The sequence below is a fragment of the Cinclus cinclus genome, chromosome Z, assembly GCF_963662255.1.
Source record: "Cinclus cinclus chromosome Z, bCinCin1.1, whole genome shotgun sequence".
NCBI classification, from domain to species: domain Eukaryota; kingdom Metazoa; phylum Chordata; class Aves; order Passeriformes; family Cinclidae; genus Cinclus; species Cinclus cinclus.
This window is the reverse complement of record NC_085084.1, coordinates 74,238,456-74,254,387: the sequence shown is the minus strand read 5'-3', so window position 1 is coordinate 74,254,387 and position 15,932 is coordinate 74,238,456. Positions and strand designations below refer to the sequence as shown.

General features: G+C 37.9%; 1 protein-coding gene across 1 annotated transcript in view; it reads left to right on the top strand.

Moving 5' to 3' along the window:
- Nucleotides 1–14,584, top strand: part of RAI14 (retinoic acid induced 14) — an 88,757-nt gene extending 74,173 nt beyond the window's left edge. The window contains exons 8-18 of the mRNA XM_062512821.1: nucleotides 1,173–1,279; nucleotides 3,523–3,701; nucleotides 4,335–4,363; nucleotides 5,281–5,367; nucleotides 6,158–6,244; nucleotides 6,936–6,996; nucleotides 7,310–7,428; nucleotides 7,934–9,445; nucleotides 10,208–10,357; nucleotides 12,259–12,324; nucleotides 12,575–14,584. Of these exons, the coding sequence (XP_062368805.1) occupies nucleotides 1,173–1,279; nucleotides 3,523–3,701; nucleotides 4,335–4,363; nucleotides 5,281–5,367; nucleotides 6,158–6,244; nucleotides 6,936–6,996; nucleotides 7,310–7,428; nucleotides 7,934–9,445; nucleotides 10,208–10,357; nucleotides 12,259–12,324; nucleotides 12,575–12,652 (2,475 nt within the window). The 3' untranslated portion in view covers nucleotides 12,653–14,584. The remainder of the gene's footprint in view (nucleotides 1–1,172; nucleotides 1,280–3,522; nucleotides 3,702–4,334; nucleotides 4,364–5,280; nucleotides 5,368–6,157; nucleotides 6,245–6,935; nucleotides 6,997–7,309; nucleotides 7,429–7,933; nucleotides 9,446–10,207; nucleotides 10,358–12,258; nucleotides 12,325–12,574) is intronic.
- Nucleotides 14,585–15,932: the final 1,348 nt, after the last annotated feature.

Here is a 15,932-nt window from a genome sequence, read left to right as displayed (position 1 = left end):
CACAATCTGATACTGTAGTGGCAGGATTTACTGATTGTTGAGACATTGGCACAGGTAGCAATTCTTACACATCCAAAACATAATTAAAAGTGTTTGCATTGTCCCCAGGGTGCTTTGGAAAAGGCCCATTATGTGGCCAAGGGCTTCAAAATGCTCACAATGCCTGATCAGAAAAGAAGAAAATATGTACCTGACATATTGCAAATGCACAGAGACAAATTCACTACTGTGAAATGTCTACAACCAACCAGGTCTGGTTTTGAGAATGATGCAGGTGCCTGATAGAAAACCTAATGACAAGAGAAAGGGATCTCTAAAGCACTGGCCAGGCAGAAATTGCTAAATATACTCAAACTTGTTTGGTTTTGGCTTTGATCTGTATCTGATCTTTCTGGAAAAAACAAATATGTCATGGACATCTGATCTAAGATTTCAGCAGATGCATTTTAAAGGTATGAAAGGTTTGTTCAGTCTTCAGGCTGTAGGAGTATCTTTAAGAGGTTCTCAGCTATATCATGGCTGCCTATAGGAAAGAGAGACCAGCCTCAGAGGTGTGTGACAAAATGAATAAGCAGTGGTCAGAATTTGGTAGTGGATCTAACTAGTAAATTCCAGTTAGCTACTAATAAAAAAATAACCTCACCCTGAAGATGGTCAAACACTGGAACTGGTACCTAGAGCTGTGTCTTTACTTTTGGAGGTGCTTAAAACATGACTGGCCAAGTCTCTGAACAATATGCTGAAACTTGAATTTACCTGGCTTTCGATTGGAATACCCCCAGGTACCTCTAAAGGTGTCTTCCAACTGTGTTATTCTATGACTTTATGAAATATTGTATGTTCGCTTAGTACTTAGTTAAAATTACCATTTTTGTTGTGGAGCTGTAGAAAAATATTTTGTAGTTTCAAAATAATTGTGTTTTAGCATTCAGCAAACAGCAAAGAGAGTACAAAAGCAAAAAACATTCCTACTCCCTGTGTTTTGCATAATCCCTAGCAGACAAGAAAGGAATTACAGTACGCTCAGCTATGTTTATGGTGCACAGGAAAAATGTACTAAGAGCACCTCATTCTTGCTATGTAAAGGTAAAAGTTACAGCTGACTTTAAATCTCAGTGTGTTTTTGTAAGTGGATGGAATATTGTTCAGAGTTTCTTTATATGCATTTCTAGGATGGGAACATACCTTTACTGCTTGCAGTACAAAACGGTCATACAGAAGTCTGCAAATACCTTCTGGATCATGGAGCAGACATCAACACCAGGGATAAAAATGGAAGGTACAGCATGTTAGCATGTTGGTTCTTCACCAAAGCTGGCTGTCAGATGAAGATTTCTTCTCAAATCCTTCCCCAAATAGTTGATATTAGGTGAAATAATGCTTTCTTTACTAGACAGCATATCCTGGTTGCTGAAAAGGCTTACAGAGCTCTGACTGAAGTGAAAGATGAATCAGAAACTATGTGACTATAAAATTAATTTATCTGTAAGATTTTTCTTGGGCTACCAGAGCAGTGTAGCCCATTTGTAAATTATTCCTAGGTGAATATGATTGATAGCTCTTACCCACCACATTACTTTCTAAGTGTCCTGGTTTGTAATGCTGCTCTCTTCTTGGAATGAGTTAATACCCCCAACTTAAATCCTGCTACTTGTGAGCAAAATCTCTGGGGGGCTGCCCTTTTTGCCATAATGCAGCCACAGCAGCAAGAAAAAAATGAGTAAATCTCTGTAGTGAAGATGCTATTGTTTTAGAAGGTGCCAATTAGAATTTTTTCTTCATTAAGAGATAGTGCATGTATCAGAAAACTTTTTTAAAAGTGACATCCTCATTCTGATGATACTGACAAAGATCAAGACTCTTAAGAAAATTATGGACTGCTTTATAAACATCTGGTTAAACTGTGAAGGTAAAAGTGGGATACTGAGAAAACTTGGCACTTACACTTCATAGCAATTTTGATTATTCTGTGTGACACAATGTTGATTCTGTTCTCTGGTGGCACCTGTGATTATAACGCTGGACCCTAACTTGTTTTTTATCAGTCCAAAGTTCATTAGAACACTCTTTGTTTCCAGCTGTCTGAAGAAAACCCCTTTGTTTTCTGTCAGTTTTCATGGCCTCATTGGTGCTTTGAGCCTGAGGTGCTGCACACTCTGGGGCCTCTGCCTTTCCTTCACTCTCCTAGTGTTTAATCAGCTGACAGTGTTAAGACTTTCTGCTTTAATTGGATGAAGGAGTTTCTGTCATAAATAGGACTCCCGTTTTTTCTTTTTTTTTTTTAAGGTAGTACTGTGTGTAGAAGCAACAAAACATTGTAACATGAAATATGCTGGTTTAGTTCTTGCTTTAATTGTGGTGAGGGAAGTGACTACTGCTGCATCTCATGTTCACAGGAGCAGTTAAGATTTTACTGAAACAGGAGAAACCTCATTGGGAGAAGAGAAGGAAAACCTTTGAAAATGGCATCTCCAGATTTGTATAGTGTCCAGACTAAGTGAATTTTTTGATAAACTAAAACTATCGCTGTGACTCTGGAAGTGTTATCCAAGTTATCACTCACCACTACTTTTAGCACAGCCCTGTAACAGCATCACTTTTCCAAGTGACTCACCCATTACAGGGAGTATGTTTAATTCATTAGTGAAAGTGTTGTCTTAATTGTTAGCAAATATTATCACTGTAGTAACCTTTCAGCATCATATCTGCACTGAGGAATGTGTTTGGCAGTAAACTTGGCCAACCTATTATACATGTTTTCATGCTGAGAAAGGAGAACTATGCCTGTGCAGGAAGGCAGTATTAGAGCATGCTTGAAAGGTGAGGTTTTCTGTATGTTTGCAATTATTCTGTATGTCTCTTATGGCCCCTTCAAATAACTGAGAAAAGCAGATACAACCTGTTAGGAGAAAACTCCTACTCTATGCTATGCTTATTCTAGGAGCACTCTCTGTGCAGCTGCCATGTGTTGGAAAGGGAATTGTTTGTGCTTTTATGAATTTCCTTTTTTCTTTTTTTTAGGCTGACAGTAGCACAGGGTTTGAGGTCAAACTCATCTCTTGGACTGACTGAAGATCTTCTAGATTTTTTATCTTTTTGATTGAAATCTGTTTTGTCTCAAGCACAACATGTGAAGGAGCGCACAAATGAAATAAAGGTTTTCATGCTGTACCGCCACTGTAATCAGAGTGTAGCAGGAGGTTTGTTAGTCTGACTTCATCCTTCAGCCATTTCTATCTATGACTCTCCTCTCAGCCCCAGGAAGTCATTTTTAGAAATGTTTGCAGACCTGTATTTGCAGCTGGAGTGTATGAGGAAGAGGAGGAAGAGCTGTCAAGTGTTTGTTTCTAAGGAGAAACAGCAGTTACATTTATGTACCAGTAAATATGTTAGTGGAATCTTGGACTTTATTGCTCAATAACAGCCATACTTTATTTTTTCTCTGAAGAAATGAGCTGCTAAAGAGAATGCCCTTGACACTTGCTGTTTGTGTTTTGTTTTCTTTTGTTTTCTCTTATTCAGAACTGCTTTGATGATGGCTTGTGAAGCTAGCAGCCTTAACATGGTGGAAGCTTTCCTCAGGAGAGGTGCAGATGTCAGTTTGGTAGATGTCTTTGGACAGAGTGCCCTGCATTATGCCAAGCTCTCTGAGAATACAGGGATCCAGAATCTCCTGTTGTCAAAAATATCGCAGGACGTGGGTATGTGAGAGAGGCTGACCTGCAATTTTTCACTTCTTGAACAGGCTACATGTATGTTCAGCACTGAACAAATTTACTTCAAAATGTAGCCTGGAATGTTGCAAAAGCCATTTTCAAGATTATCTGGCTAAGACTTCCCAAAAACTTTTTGCCATAGATGGTAATATTTAGCATGGGATAAAGCCCTGAGCAGGCCAAAAATAGGTGTTTTGGAGAAAGACAAGTTGATGTAGCACCATTGTGAAATTTTGCATGCAGTTTGGAATGTATTCTCTTTTATATGTGAAAATCCTCTGTAGAGGGGCTGGAGAAAGAAGTAAAGCAGGCAGAGCATTTTATGGTCAAACTACAATGGATTTCTGAAGTAGAAAGCTTAATGCATAAGAATGGAGCAAGACTGTAATAGAATAAGAATTGTCATCTTTCTTCAGATTTTTTCTCAAAATGAAACCAAACAGTAGCAGAGAAAGGACGTGATTGAAATGGAATTTTCAAATTGTATTTCCCAACAGGAATTCAAAACCCAAACCATTATCTGTGGTATAGGAAGTAGAGCAGAGAGGTGGGTTAAGAATGGCAAGTAATTTTTCCTTTAGTAACTTCTCTGTATTCCACTTCTTTTCTCCTCCACAGAGGCAAAGTCTCCAACAAAAGTGAAGCAGGTATTGGTCCTTTTGAAAATACTCTGTTGTAACATAACAAAAAACAGTAACAGAAGCACTAGTAAATGTCACTGTGAGATGGGTTGCCATGACTACTATGTAATGTAAAAGATTTCTCTTGCTTAGTTAAGAAATGTGTTTCAGGAACATTACTTTTAGACTTAGCTTCTCTGTATAACAGCAGCCAGCACCCTTGGTGAGGGGAGGAAAGAAGGGCAAGTGTGTATGTGCATGTGTGCTGGGATGATTCCTGCTTTCCTCATGCTTTTGGACACCCTGTCTCTTTAAACAGCAGGATAGAGGATCTAGAAAAATTCTCTCTTTCTAAAGCATAAAATTGAAGGTTATCCCTGGTTGCTGGAGACACCTTCTTGTGACAATCACAACAGGTTTAGGCAATTAAATTAGTTTGTTACATTTTCATTTTAGTGGCATATCTTGCAGTGCAGGTAGACCTTGTAGACGTGTTGGTGGCTGGGAAGTAGACAAGAGTGCAATGCATTGGTTCATTCCTTCTCTGAGTGCAGAGGTGGGTTTTTTGGAGGGCTCTGGCAGAAGCTGGTAGAGAGGAAAGATCGTAGCTATGAAGAATGGGATGACTGGGCTGTGTGTGAGTGGAAGTGTTTTAAGGTCACTGGTGCTAAACCTATTGTCAGCTTCTGCTTTTTCACTAAATCTTGTTTGTTTTCACTAAAGCATGGTTTACAAGGGAGCAGATTCTTATTGTCAGGCATGTTTAATATCTTTGTGTTAGTAGAGATGTGGTCTTTACATATGGGGGGAGAGGGTCTGCATGAGCTGCTAAAGTTGATATTAATGTAGGATTCATTTTTTATTTTTTTTTTTATAAAACAACTTGCTCAGACTTTACTAACCAAACTAACAAACCTACCTTTTCTGGCTGGTGAAACTTTCAGCATGATCAAGGCTCTAAATTAAGTTCAGAAAGAAGTGGAACGCCAAAAAAACGCAAAGCCCCACCTCCTCCTATCAGTCCTATTCAGGTAAAGAAAAGACCAATTTTGAGATGCTTTTAGGGGATATAAAGCATTTTGAACATTTTTAGAATTATGTGGGCAGGATTTTCTCTGTCACTGTTATTTTATATGCCTGTCTTACCATGAGTGCTTTTCCTGACATTAGGATGACACCAAGAAAGCATATGTTGCTTAGATTAACTATGCAAAATTGCTTAAAATACAGCATGGTCTAAAATACAACTGTATAAATTTTATTGTACAATTGCTCCTTCCAACTAAAGTTGAAGTTTTCCTTTTTGCTGATTTCAATAAGTAAATAGTAAGTTCTTTATATTTTAGTATACTACAGATACATATTATTTTGAGCATATATGCATATCAAAATAAAATACTTAACTGCATTTTGATACTATATAAGTCTATTTAATAGTTAGGTTTAATCTTAATCCAGAATATAACCTATGTAACAGTTACACTCCTTTTGTAATACTAATTCAGAAGGGCACTAAATAACTAGGTCTATTCTCTGAAAGTTATTTAGAATTGTGACTTATGTTAGTGCAGGTGAAAGTAGTCTTTAACGCATATGTATGCTTGTATGCATATATATATATATGTGTGTGTGTACGTGTGTGTATATAGATTATAGATACATAGATATCTATAGATACATATACATACATATATACTTATATATATATATATATATATATATATATATATATATATATATATATATATATAGGCTCATGCTACAGAGGTATCTGTATATACATGTGTGTATACATAGCTATTTATATAAAATTTTTTACAGGTTAATGATTTGTCCTCTCCATACTCATCAACTTCAACTCCCATGACTGGAAAAGGGCAGGCTTTCTTTGCTGATCAAGTGTGCAAGGTATCAGTGTTCCATTCTTATGAGCTTAGAGAAGGAAAGTACAGAAAATGTTTTGCTTGATGTTCTATTTTGATGACTGCAGAATCTCCTGTGATTTAATTAGCTGAATTTTAGGAACAAAAATTAATCCAAATCTATTTCAGTGCAATTAATAAAACAAATGTAAAGATTACTTAAATGTGTAACAAGTATGTACATACACATAGTCATAGGTGAGTTGGTGTTTAGGAGTACAGTTATGAAAGTATCAATGTTCCAGTATTTCAATTTCTAATACCAGCAAAGTGCATCAAATTGGGCAGTGCAAAAAGAGACCATTTTACAAAAGATGTCAGTGAAAGGGTTGAGTATGTTCTGACTGATCTTTACCTTATGTTGCTGAAGATGCTTTTAAATACATGTCAGTATATTGATATTACTTATCACAAGGTTTGCAGTCCTCCAAATTATTTACAAGATAGTTGCCTGTATTTCATTAGTATTTAATGGGAATTGGGCAATGGAACTTGAATGGCTTTAGCACATTTTGAAATACTGGACACATGCTGCTATTAAACAAGACCTCAGAAATAAAACACATCCACTTGGAGAGACTTTATCCAGCAGAATCTATACTGTCTGTAGTTCTTTTTGATGAAATGTCCAGCTTTACATCTGCTTTCTGTGAAAATGTTTTCTTTTGATGTCTTAGCAGGAAGAATTCAGCTCCATGCACAGGGATAATAAAGAAAGACTGAGTGACAGCACAACAGGTATACAATTAATCCTTATCTCATTAGGTGTTTTAGGTGGCTTGAAATGCTGAAAACCTCTGCACCTTTCCACTTAGAACATGAGACACACTAACTATTGAGAATGGTGTTTTGTAATTCCACAAGCAGCTCCCCACCAAAACATCCTGCTTCTATTGCATTAACACCTTTCTGGGGAGTTTGTAGGAACAGTTCTAATGTTCACTGCATTTAGTGGTCATGGGAACAAAGCGTTTAATTTGAAATGTTGGATAACTAACTCACTAGTATTTCAGCTTTTTGAAAACTTTTGAATCTTTTTTTTTTCTCCAAGGTGCTGATAGTTTATTGGATGTGAGTTCTGAAGCTGACCAACAAGATCTACTTCTGCTGATGCAAGCAAGAATTGCCTCTCTGACATTGCACAACAAGGAGCTGCAGGACAAATTACAGGTGGCATATTTTTGTGCTGTTCTGATGCTCTCTTAATCTGCTAGGCAGAACAAAGAGCTGCTTACTGCTTTAAAGAGTTGTACCGTGATGATCTTTTAACAAACTTGTTGGTAAGATCGTGAAAACACTCTGCCCCAAAGGATTAAATCAGTGTTTTGATCTTCTCACTTTTCCCATAAATTCCTGAATAACTTTGTTTATTATGATAACCACATTCTAAAATATGTTGTTAACAGTTGTGCTAGCAGGGTTTTAATTTGCATAGCTTTGATTATTAGCTTATGGAGCTCAGTCCAGACTTTCAGAGGAGCTTGGCACTTACTGCCTTCTCTCACTGTAGATGACAAATGGGAGCAACTGAGTTTTGAACTTTCTAGAACTTTCTTCCATGGCTCTTTAATTATCTGTCTCTGTAGGATGTGGCAATACTGCCTTGCTTACTCTATTCTAAAAAAATATAATCATGTTTTTGTTTTTATTGTGAAATTGTTCTTTTTTTGAACAGGAAAGAACACCTAAAGAAGGGGATTCAACTGTAGAATCTTATTCAACCCAAACACAGTCTGAGAAAACATCAGAGAGACAAAATGAGTTCTTGGCACAGGAGCTGAAGCCTACATTAAATGCCATTCAAATCCAAGAAAAGTTGACAAGCCCCAGAGATGTAAAAATGAAGTACCTCCAGGAAGACTTAAAGGATGTGCAGAGAAAATTAGAGAATTCTGAAGCAAAAAGAAAGCTTATGGAAACTCAAGTCCACTCTAGAGTCCCAGAAACAGATTATTTAAATAGCCCAGACATTTCAGAAAATGGTTCTGATCTTAATTTGAACTTCCAAGAAACTCAAAACCGGCACGAGGAAGCTGTGAAAGAAGTTTTGAATGTACAAAGGCAAAAGAAGCCAGGTCTTGTTTCCTCTGAAAGTGAAGAAGCCAGTTCTGATCTGAGTATGTTGAAGGTTACATATGGAGAAGTTGAAGCACTTAAACAAGAATTGAAGAAAGCATTGGAGGAAAGCGAAAGACAAAAAGAAAAAGTGAGAGAGCTACAGAAGATGTTTGAAGACAGAGAGCAGAATGTGGCAGGCAAGTTGTCTGTGGAAGAGTGTGAGGAAATGAAAAATTCATATTGTTCAGTTATTGATAACATTAATCAAGAGAAAGCATTGCTGATTGAGAGGTACAGGGAAGGACAAGAGGAAATTAAAAGGCTACAGGACAAGCTGACAAATCAGATGCAATTGGAATCTGGTGCTGAAGCTGGAGAAAGGAAAGATGCGATGCACAGAACAGTAGATGAGCTCAACAGGCAACTGAATGAATTGTCTCAGTTGTACAAAGAAGCACAAACAGAGCTTGACGACTATAGGAAGAAAAAAACCCTAGATGACATAGCTTCAGACTATATTCCTAGAGATGAACATGAGAAACTGATGGAGGTAACAAATTCTTTGAAATACAAAGCAGAAAATGAGTTATCAGAAATGAGATCCCAGTACACAAAAGTATTAGATGAAGCAGAAGAACTCAAGCAACTGTTAGACACTCAGAAACAAAACTCTTTGCCAATTACTGAACACCGTCAGGTAATCAATGCGCTCAGAAATACCATAAAGGAGATGGAGGAAGAAATAAATGAGCTCAAACGACTGCTTAGCAACAAGGAAAGTGAATTAAAAAACTTGGAAAAGGCATTACTGGAAGAAAAAGCTGCAATTAATGAAGCCATGGTACCCAAGGCCACATATGAAAAGCTCCAGTCCTCAGTAGAGGGTGAAATTAGTGCTTTGTCATCCAAACTGAGGGATGTAATCCGAGAGAAGGAAAATATATCCTTAGATGCCATGAAACTGAGAAATGAAATTTTGCACTTGAAAGAAGCAAAAGAAGGTATGCATACTCTGCTTGAAGCAAAGGAACAGGAGGTGGCTGATCTTCAGCACAAGTACCACCAGGTTCAAGAAGCTCTTATTGAAATGAAAAACTCATCAAAACTAGAAGAAGATAAAGACAAAAAGGTCAGTGACTCAGTACAGTGGAAGGGTAATGTAAGTTCAGAATACAAAGTGTGTTGAGTGGTGCATGAGTGACCTAACAGACAATGTTGGTTCAAGCAACTTCTGAGTACCCCTCTGAAAATCCAGATATTGAAGGCAAGAGAGTTTTCTGTGTGTTTGGCTTTGCAGTTGGTTTCCCTGCCCTGTGGAGATATAAGTGATCTTTCAATTTACCTCTTTTAAGTTCTGCTTAGGTTGGGTTTGCACTATTCAGGCAGCTGAAGTCAAAGAAGTGAGATTTACAGCAGGAAGATATTCCAGAGGAGACAAGAAGACAAAATATCAGGCAGGAGCAAAAATTCACCGTTGGGATATTACTACATCATCTCAACCATAGCATGATTTGACTAATTTTCCTCTGCAGCTACCATATCCATCACTACAAATTCCTTTATAAAGAGCTGTATATTTTGGTATTTGTGATAGCTGGCCTGTGTTTGGTTCAGCAGCAGAATTTGTAAGGATGGTAAATGCAGCCCTTCTTGTTAAATATTGCTGATATTCAGAACAAAGAGTGCAGTTTGAATAGACTGGACTAGGACAGGGACTAGAGGAGCATTGTAACCCTTTGCTTATGTGACATCTCTGTTTGTCCATAAGAGTTTATTTACAATGTGGTTTTCCCCACTTCTTAAATTTAAGTCACAAATAACTCAAATATAAGACACACAGGAATATAGTATGTGTAGCATCTTTTAATGAGAACCTGCTTTGCTTCCCTAGATCAATGAAATGTCCAAGGAAATCAGCAAATTAAAAGAAGCATTGAACAGTCTTTCTCAGCTCTCCTACTCAACCAGTGCCCCCAAAAGACAAAGCCAGCAGCTGGAGGTGTTACAGCAACAAGTGAAGCAGTTGCAAAACCAACTGACTGTAAGTGTGATAATTTGTAAACCTAACATTAGTCCCAGTTCTCCAAAGAAACATATACTATTCTTCACTCTGCCTTATTTAAAATAGAGTACAGTCAGTGAGTACAAGGAAAAGAATCTTCATCAAAAAAATCTATAATTTCTCTTTCTCTGAAATATGCAGGAATTTGCAAGTCATGAATAGCACTTTAGAAAAAGCATAGCTAAAGAAAGCTGGTTTTCCACATGTTTTTCTCAGACCAGTTGAGAAACAGATTTCTTGTAGTTAAATGGAGTGACGAAACCTGCTGCTCAGACTTTAATTTGTGGAAAAGTATGATCAGTGTGCAGAGGATTTTCAAGAATATTCATCAGCTAAAGTTGGTTTGGGTTTTTAAGCTTTTTGGAAGAAAGTATGAGGTTTCAAGTCAAGCAAATACATCTCTTTATGGGGAGCATAGTTTATTCTCTGAAATTCTGAATGCCATACTGTTGTTTTTTTTAAAATTTTGTTGTTTGTGCATGAAAGATCAAGTCTTATAAGCTGGGTTGAGTCAAAATTGGTATTTCCTAGAGTTTGCCTGCCCAAAGGAGCACTTTATTCACTGTTGAGGATGAAAAGAAGCTACTGTCCACTGGATGCCTTTGTTTTTAGGGCTCTGGAGTGCCTCTGAAAGGAGAATTGCCAGACTGACACACTAAGTGGTGTCTGCTTCCTACCTTTCACAGCAGAAAAAAAGAAGGCTCACTATGTCAGAAAAATTCCCTTGCAGGCAAGAGAAATAGTTGTCAGAGCATCCTGTCAGTGTGAAGGCCCAGACTTTCTTATTCCAGTCCTCCATGTCTGAAAGGACCCTTCATATCCCATTAATTAGGACCAGCAAAGTAGTGTAAAGTGCAAAGGTGTGCAGCACTTTGGGAGAGCAGGTAGCATTTAAAAACAGGACCGAAACACTCTTTCTTTCTATTAGGTTAGCTTTCCTAACAGCTCCATGTATCTTTGGAAAGGTGGCTTCTGAGTTGTGGCAGCCTGTGATCATTGAAAAGGACTGGGTGTCTTTCATTAAGTAAACACCTCCTTTCACCTGGGAAGGCATCAGCTCTAACAGAGGGGTTGATGCCTTTTTTGGGCTCACCTAAAAACAGAGGCCAGACAGAAGTAAAAGAAAAAAAGCAGATATATTTAATGAAGAGCCTTCAGGTATTGAAGGGCAGACAAAACTTCCCCAAAGGGGCTACACCCGAAATGGCTAACAATCAGTTTTTCAGACAGTTATAAGTTTGGTCCATTTACATATCAGGGATTAATCCTCCAGTTACAGCTTCAGGTAATGAAGTCATATACCCCCACTTTGCTCCCCCCAGCTCACTTTTGTTTATACTTTTCAGGGCCTGAGGCAGTAGGGTGTCCTTGAGTTACAGGCCTAGAGGGATTGTTTTGTCTGAATATAACAGGAGAACAGAAGCTGACAAGCTATGGAGTTTTAGAGTTATACCCCAAAGCAGTACAGGATCTGAAAAACATAAAAGCTAAAATCCCAAGGCATCAAGGTCACTGCCTTCAGGGAAGAGCTGACTTGCAGTTGAGAGTTGATTTGTCAGAGTACTGTTGCCTTTCCTCAATTCTGGTTGCTGATAAGCTTGGAAATAGAGTATGCATTCATTCCATACCTTTGCAGCACAGCACTTCTTAAAATTGATGATATCACCTGCTCTTTTATTGGGACAGGTAGAACGATAGCATTTTCCTGGACATGCTTCCAAGCAAATTTAGAGTGTCTGGTGACACAACACTGTCTGAGCTGGTTTTCAATATCTTACATAAGACTATGGTTTAAATTTTCCCCAGTCAGAATTTACTTGGGGGGTTTCCAGTTCAATAGTTCTGAATCATCTGTGCCTTTCTGTTTAAATGTTTTCTAGGAAACAAAGAAACAACACCAGGAAATTGTCTCAGTTTACAGGATGCACCTTCTCTATGCTGTGCAGGTATGGTTGCATGTTGTCAGTCACTCAGTGTTAGCATTTTAGCTGAAGATACTGATTCTGCAGATCTAGTAAGAATTTTGCATGTTTTCACTAAGACAGCCTTCCATAAGGTATGACAGTTCAAGGACAGATTTAACACTGCTTCCACTTGAGAAATTGATCTGATTACCTGAAAAATAGTTGGTTAATATTCTTAAAGACTAGAGCTGCATGAATTCAGTTATCTTTTTTTGTCTCTCCCTTTGTCTAGGGTCAAATGGATGAAGATGTCCAGAAAGTGCTTAAACAAATTTTGTCAATGTGTAAAAGCCAATCACAGAAAAAGTAAACAAAAAAGCCAAGGAAAGCTCCCTATTTTTATTAATCCTATTATGGTTGTTTTATCTAGATTTGCCTTAACATAAGATTTCAAATTGGCGATTTGCTGCTTTTGTTATTGTGCTGTTTGTGAGGGGGATATATTTGTCTGTCTGTACCACTTCCATGTGCATTTCCATGTGCAGTAGCTAAACATATGCCTGCTTTTCATACCCAAAATGCAAGTATGTTCTTCAGACTTTTTACATAGGCCACTCCATGTCATGTTTACCTTGTGAGTACTTTTCCAGCTTCCTCCAACAACAGCAGGTTAACCTGGAGGAAAGCACTGGTGTTGCCTGGGTAAAGGTGAAATTCTCTGTGAGGTCTTCTGCACTGATTGTAAGCTGCATCTTTACTGGGTGTGTTTGATGCTGCAGCACTCAGATTGCTGACTGCATTTTGCCATATGCAGTCTTTGGCAGAGCAGAAGTGAACCTTGCAGCAGAAAGCAGGATTAGATATTTATGCTAAGCCAGAACGTCAAACAGCTACACTTTCTGGTGTAATATTATTTAAGATTAACACACTAAAGTGTAGCTGCCCCAATTCACCCAATGCACTGAGTACACAAAACCCATGCCATACTTCATAGTTTCCTTAACTACCTGGTAGTGGAATTAAACTATTTCAAAAGGTAAAAGCATTAGTTTATTAAGTTATGTACAAACAGAGCTGTCTCTGTAAAAAGCCCTTTATGATAGGTTTAGCTGTCTATGCAAGCGTTGGCCATGAAGCTCAGGAACAAAACCAGGTCATATACTTTTAGACAAGGGATTTTAGTGAACACAGGATGTTTACAGTGAACGTCAATGCCTCACACTTCCTAACCTCACTTTTGTAAAGATCTTCTCTTCAGTATATTTTTACTGGCCCTCTAATGAATTTTTTTGTAACAACCATTTTTTCTACGTAATATTTGCATTAAGCTTATTAACAAATATTTTTAGGCAATTGTGTCTTAGAGAGTTTCTTTTTATACCCCCAAATATTCAGTAATAGTGAAGCATAGTGAAGTGTTTTCTGTTTGTAAGAAATTTGTATGGAATAATAGACCTGTCAGTGTGGTCCAGAGCAGTGAAGTGTAAAATTCAGCCTGCTGTTCCAAAAAATATAGAAATGATAGGTAGAGAATAGCAGGAGGTGTTAAAAAATTATGTATGTTGTTTCTAGAAGCTAGGGGCATCAATAAAGCCTTTATCAGCACTTCTACATTTAAAGTCAAATAAAAATGCCTGATGTGGAATAGAATGAAACTATGGAAAAATGTTTTAAGCAGACACTGCACTTGAGGGTACAACCATTTTAACAAGCTTGCAGCTTCAATATGGTATTGTGTGGTTTTTATTCTATGGGGATATGTCTCTATTAATAGAGAAATCTTTCAGAGCTATATAATCTATGAAGTTTATATAAAGTCATAATATGACAGGAGTCAGCAGTACCTCAGGCTGACTGGACTCATAGTGCACTTATATCAGATAATTCCTAAGCCTGGCAAAGCTAAAAGGATTTTAAAAGCAAAAAAGAAAAACACCACCTTTGCATCAGTTAGACCTTGATGTTACTTTTCTTGAGTGGTTTAACTAATGCCATCTAATTTTGAGCAGTATTTTATAGTTAGACAGCTTTGAAAATGCTCCAAAGAAATGTGAAAACAATTTTGCTGCATCACTTCAAAAAGAACAAAATTTTTAGCATGCTAATGCTGCAAGTATAAAACTTGATGAACCATTTTGTAGGTTGCCTGATGGATTTAGTCTTCTACTTTGGTTTGGTTTATATATTTATTACTATTATCTCTGTGGAATATTGGAAATTATATACTATAGCATAACATGTTTCTTTATATGTAATTTACAAGAAGTTTCCTCATGCAGCAAATAAACTATTTCCAATTTTTTTTCCATTTTTGTCTTCATTTACTTTTTATATTGAGGGAACTCTCACTACACTGTTGTAACATAGTACAGATGTGTTCTATCTCTCCTGTTTAAATGAATGCCACAAGAACTAGGTTGTCCTCCCTGAAACTGCATATTCATTATTAACTGTCTTGATCTGTTGTGTGGAATAAATCCAGTTCAAACCCCACGCGGTGTGTTTTGCAGATGATGCCTTCTATCTCATTGATAAGTTCATAGCCATTTCTCACATGGGCATCCTGCTAGAGGTAATACAGGTTTCCCATTTGCCACTGGATTTATTCCAGCAAAGTTTAAAATACCTTAGAGCTATAGCACAGATCATCAATGTCCCACAGTTCTTCAAAAATGGTGGTTCTCTGTCACTTAACACTTCACACACAGAACTACAATGGGACTGTATGTTAAGTGTATATGCATATGTCTGCTTTTTAACAGTCAGCCCCATTGTCCTTTACCATCTCTTCTCAGTTTCATTTGAGAAACTGTTCTATCAGTGACTGATTTGCTAGTATCTTCTTGCCTGAAGGAACTGCATCTCTTGTGATCATAAAGGGGTCTTTAGCCTCTTGTAGCAAATTTGTGTAAGCTGCCCAGCACAGAAGGTGGACAGGCTGACATGCAGAGTCTGGGCCTGTGGAGTACATCTGCCTAAACTGCTGCTCTGAAACATCCACACCTGCTTCTGGCCTCCTGCATGGTCAGGCATAACAGCATGGGCAGCATTTTCATAGCTAATTCCTTTCCCTGTCTCCACTAAATGTATGAGTAATGGGAATAAACTCCTCTTGCCAAACTCGCTCACTGCAGTTTGCAACAGATGACAACAGTTGTAATTTGGTCAGAGAGCTTGAGCAATTACTGGCTCTTCTCACCCACCCTATGTCCTGTCACAGTGACAAAGGATGGTAGCAGGCATCAGATGGAAGCTGGGAGGAGACCACATCCTAGATCTGCATTATTATTGCTTCTTTTTTTTTCTTTTTTCTTTCTCTTGTTGTGTAAACTAAGGGCAAGTTCCTGTAAGCAAGTGTTGCCCTGGTTATTTATCATCTGACTCTCACAGGACCCCTCTTTTGCCAACCCAAATCGACATGAGAAGATGGTGGAGGGTGAAAATCTAGAAGATTTCAGAAGCAATCACAGGAGAACTTTTTGCAGTGTGCCATGTGTCCGTGCTGGACAGATCTTTTAGCTGCAGCAGGACATAGTAGCACATAACCAACTCCTGAGCTTAGGGGTCATTATCCTCTGAGTCTGGGTTCCTGGGCATGTTGCATAGCAGAATTCCTACTGGAGTCTCATAGGTGGAGGCACAGTTAGAGA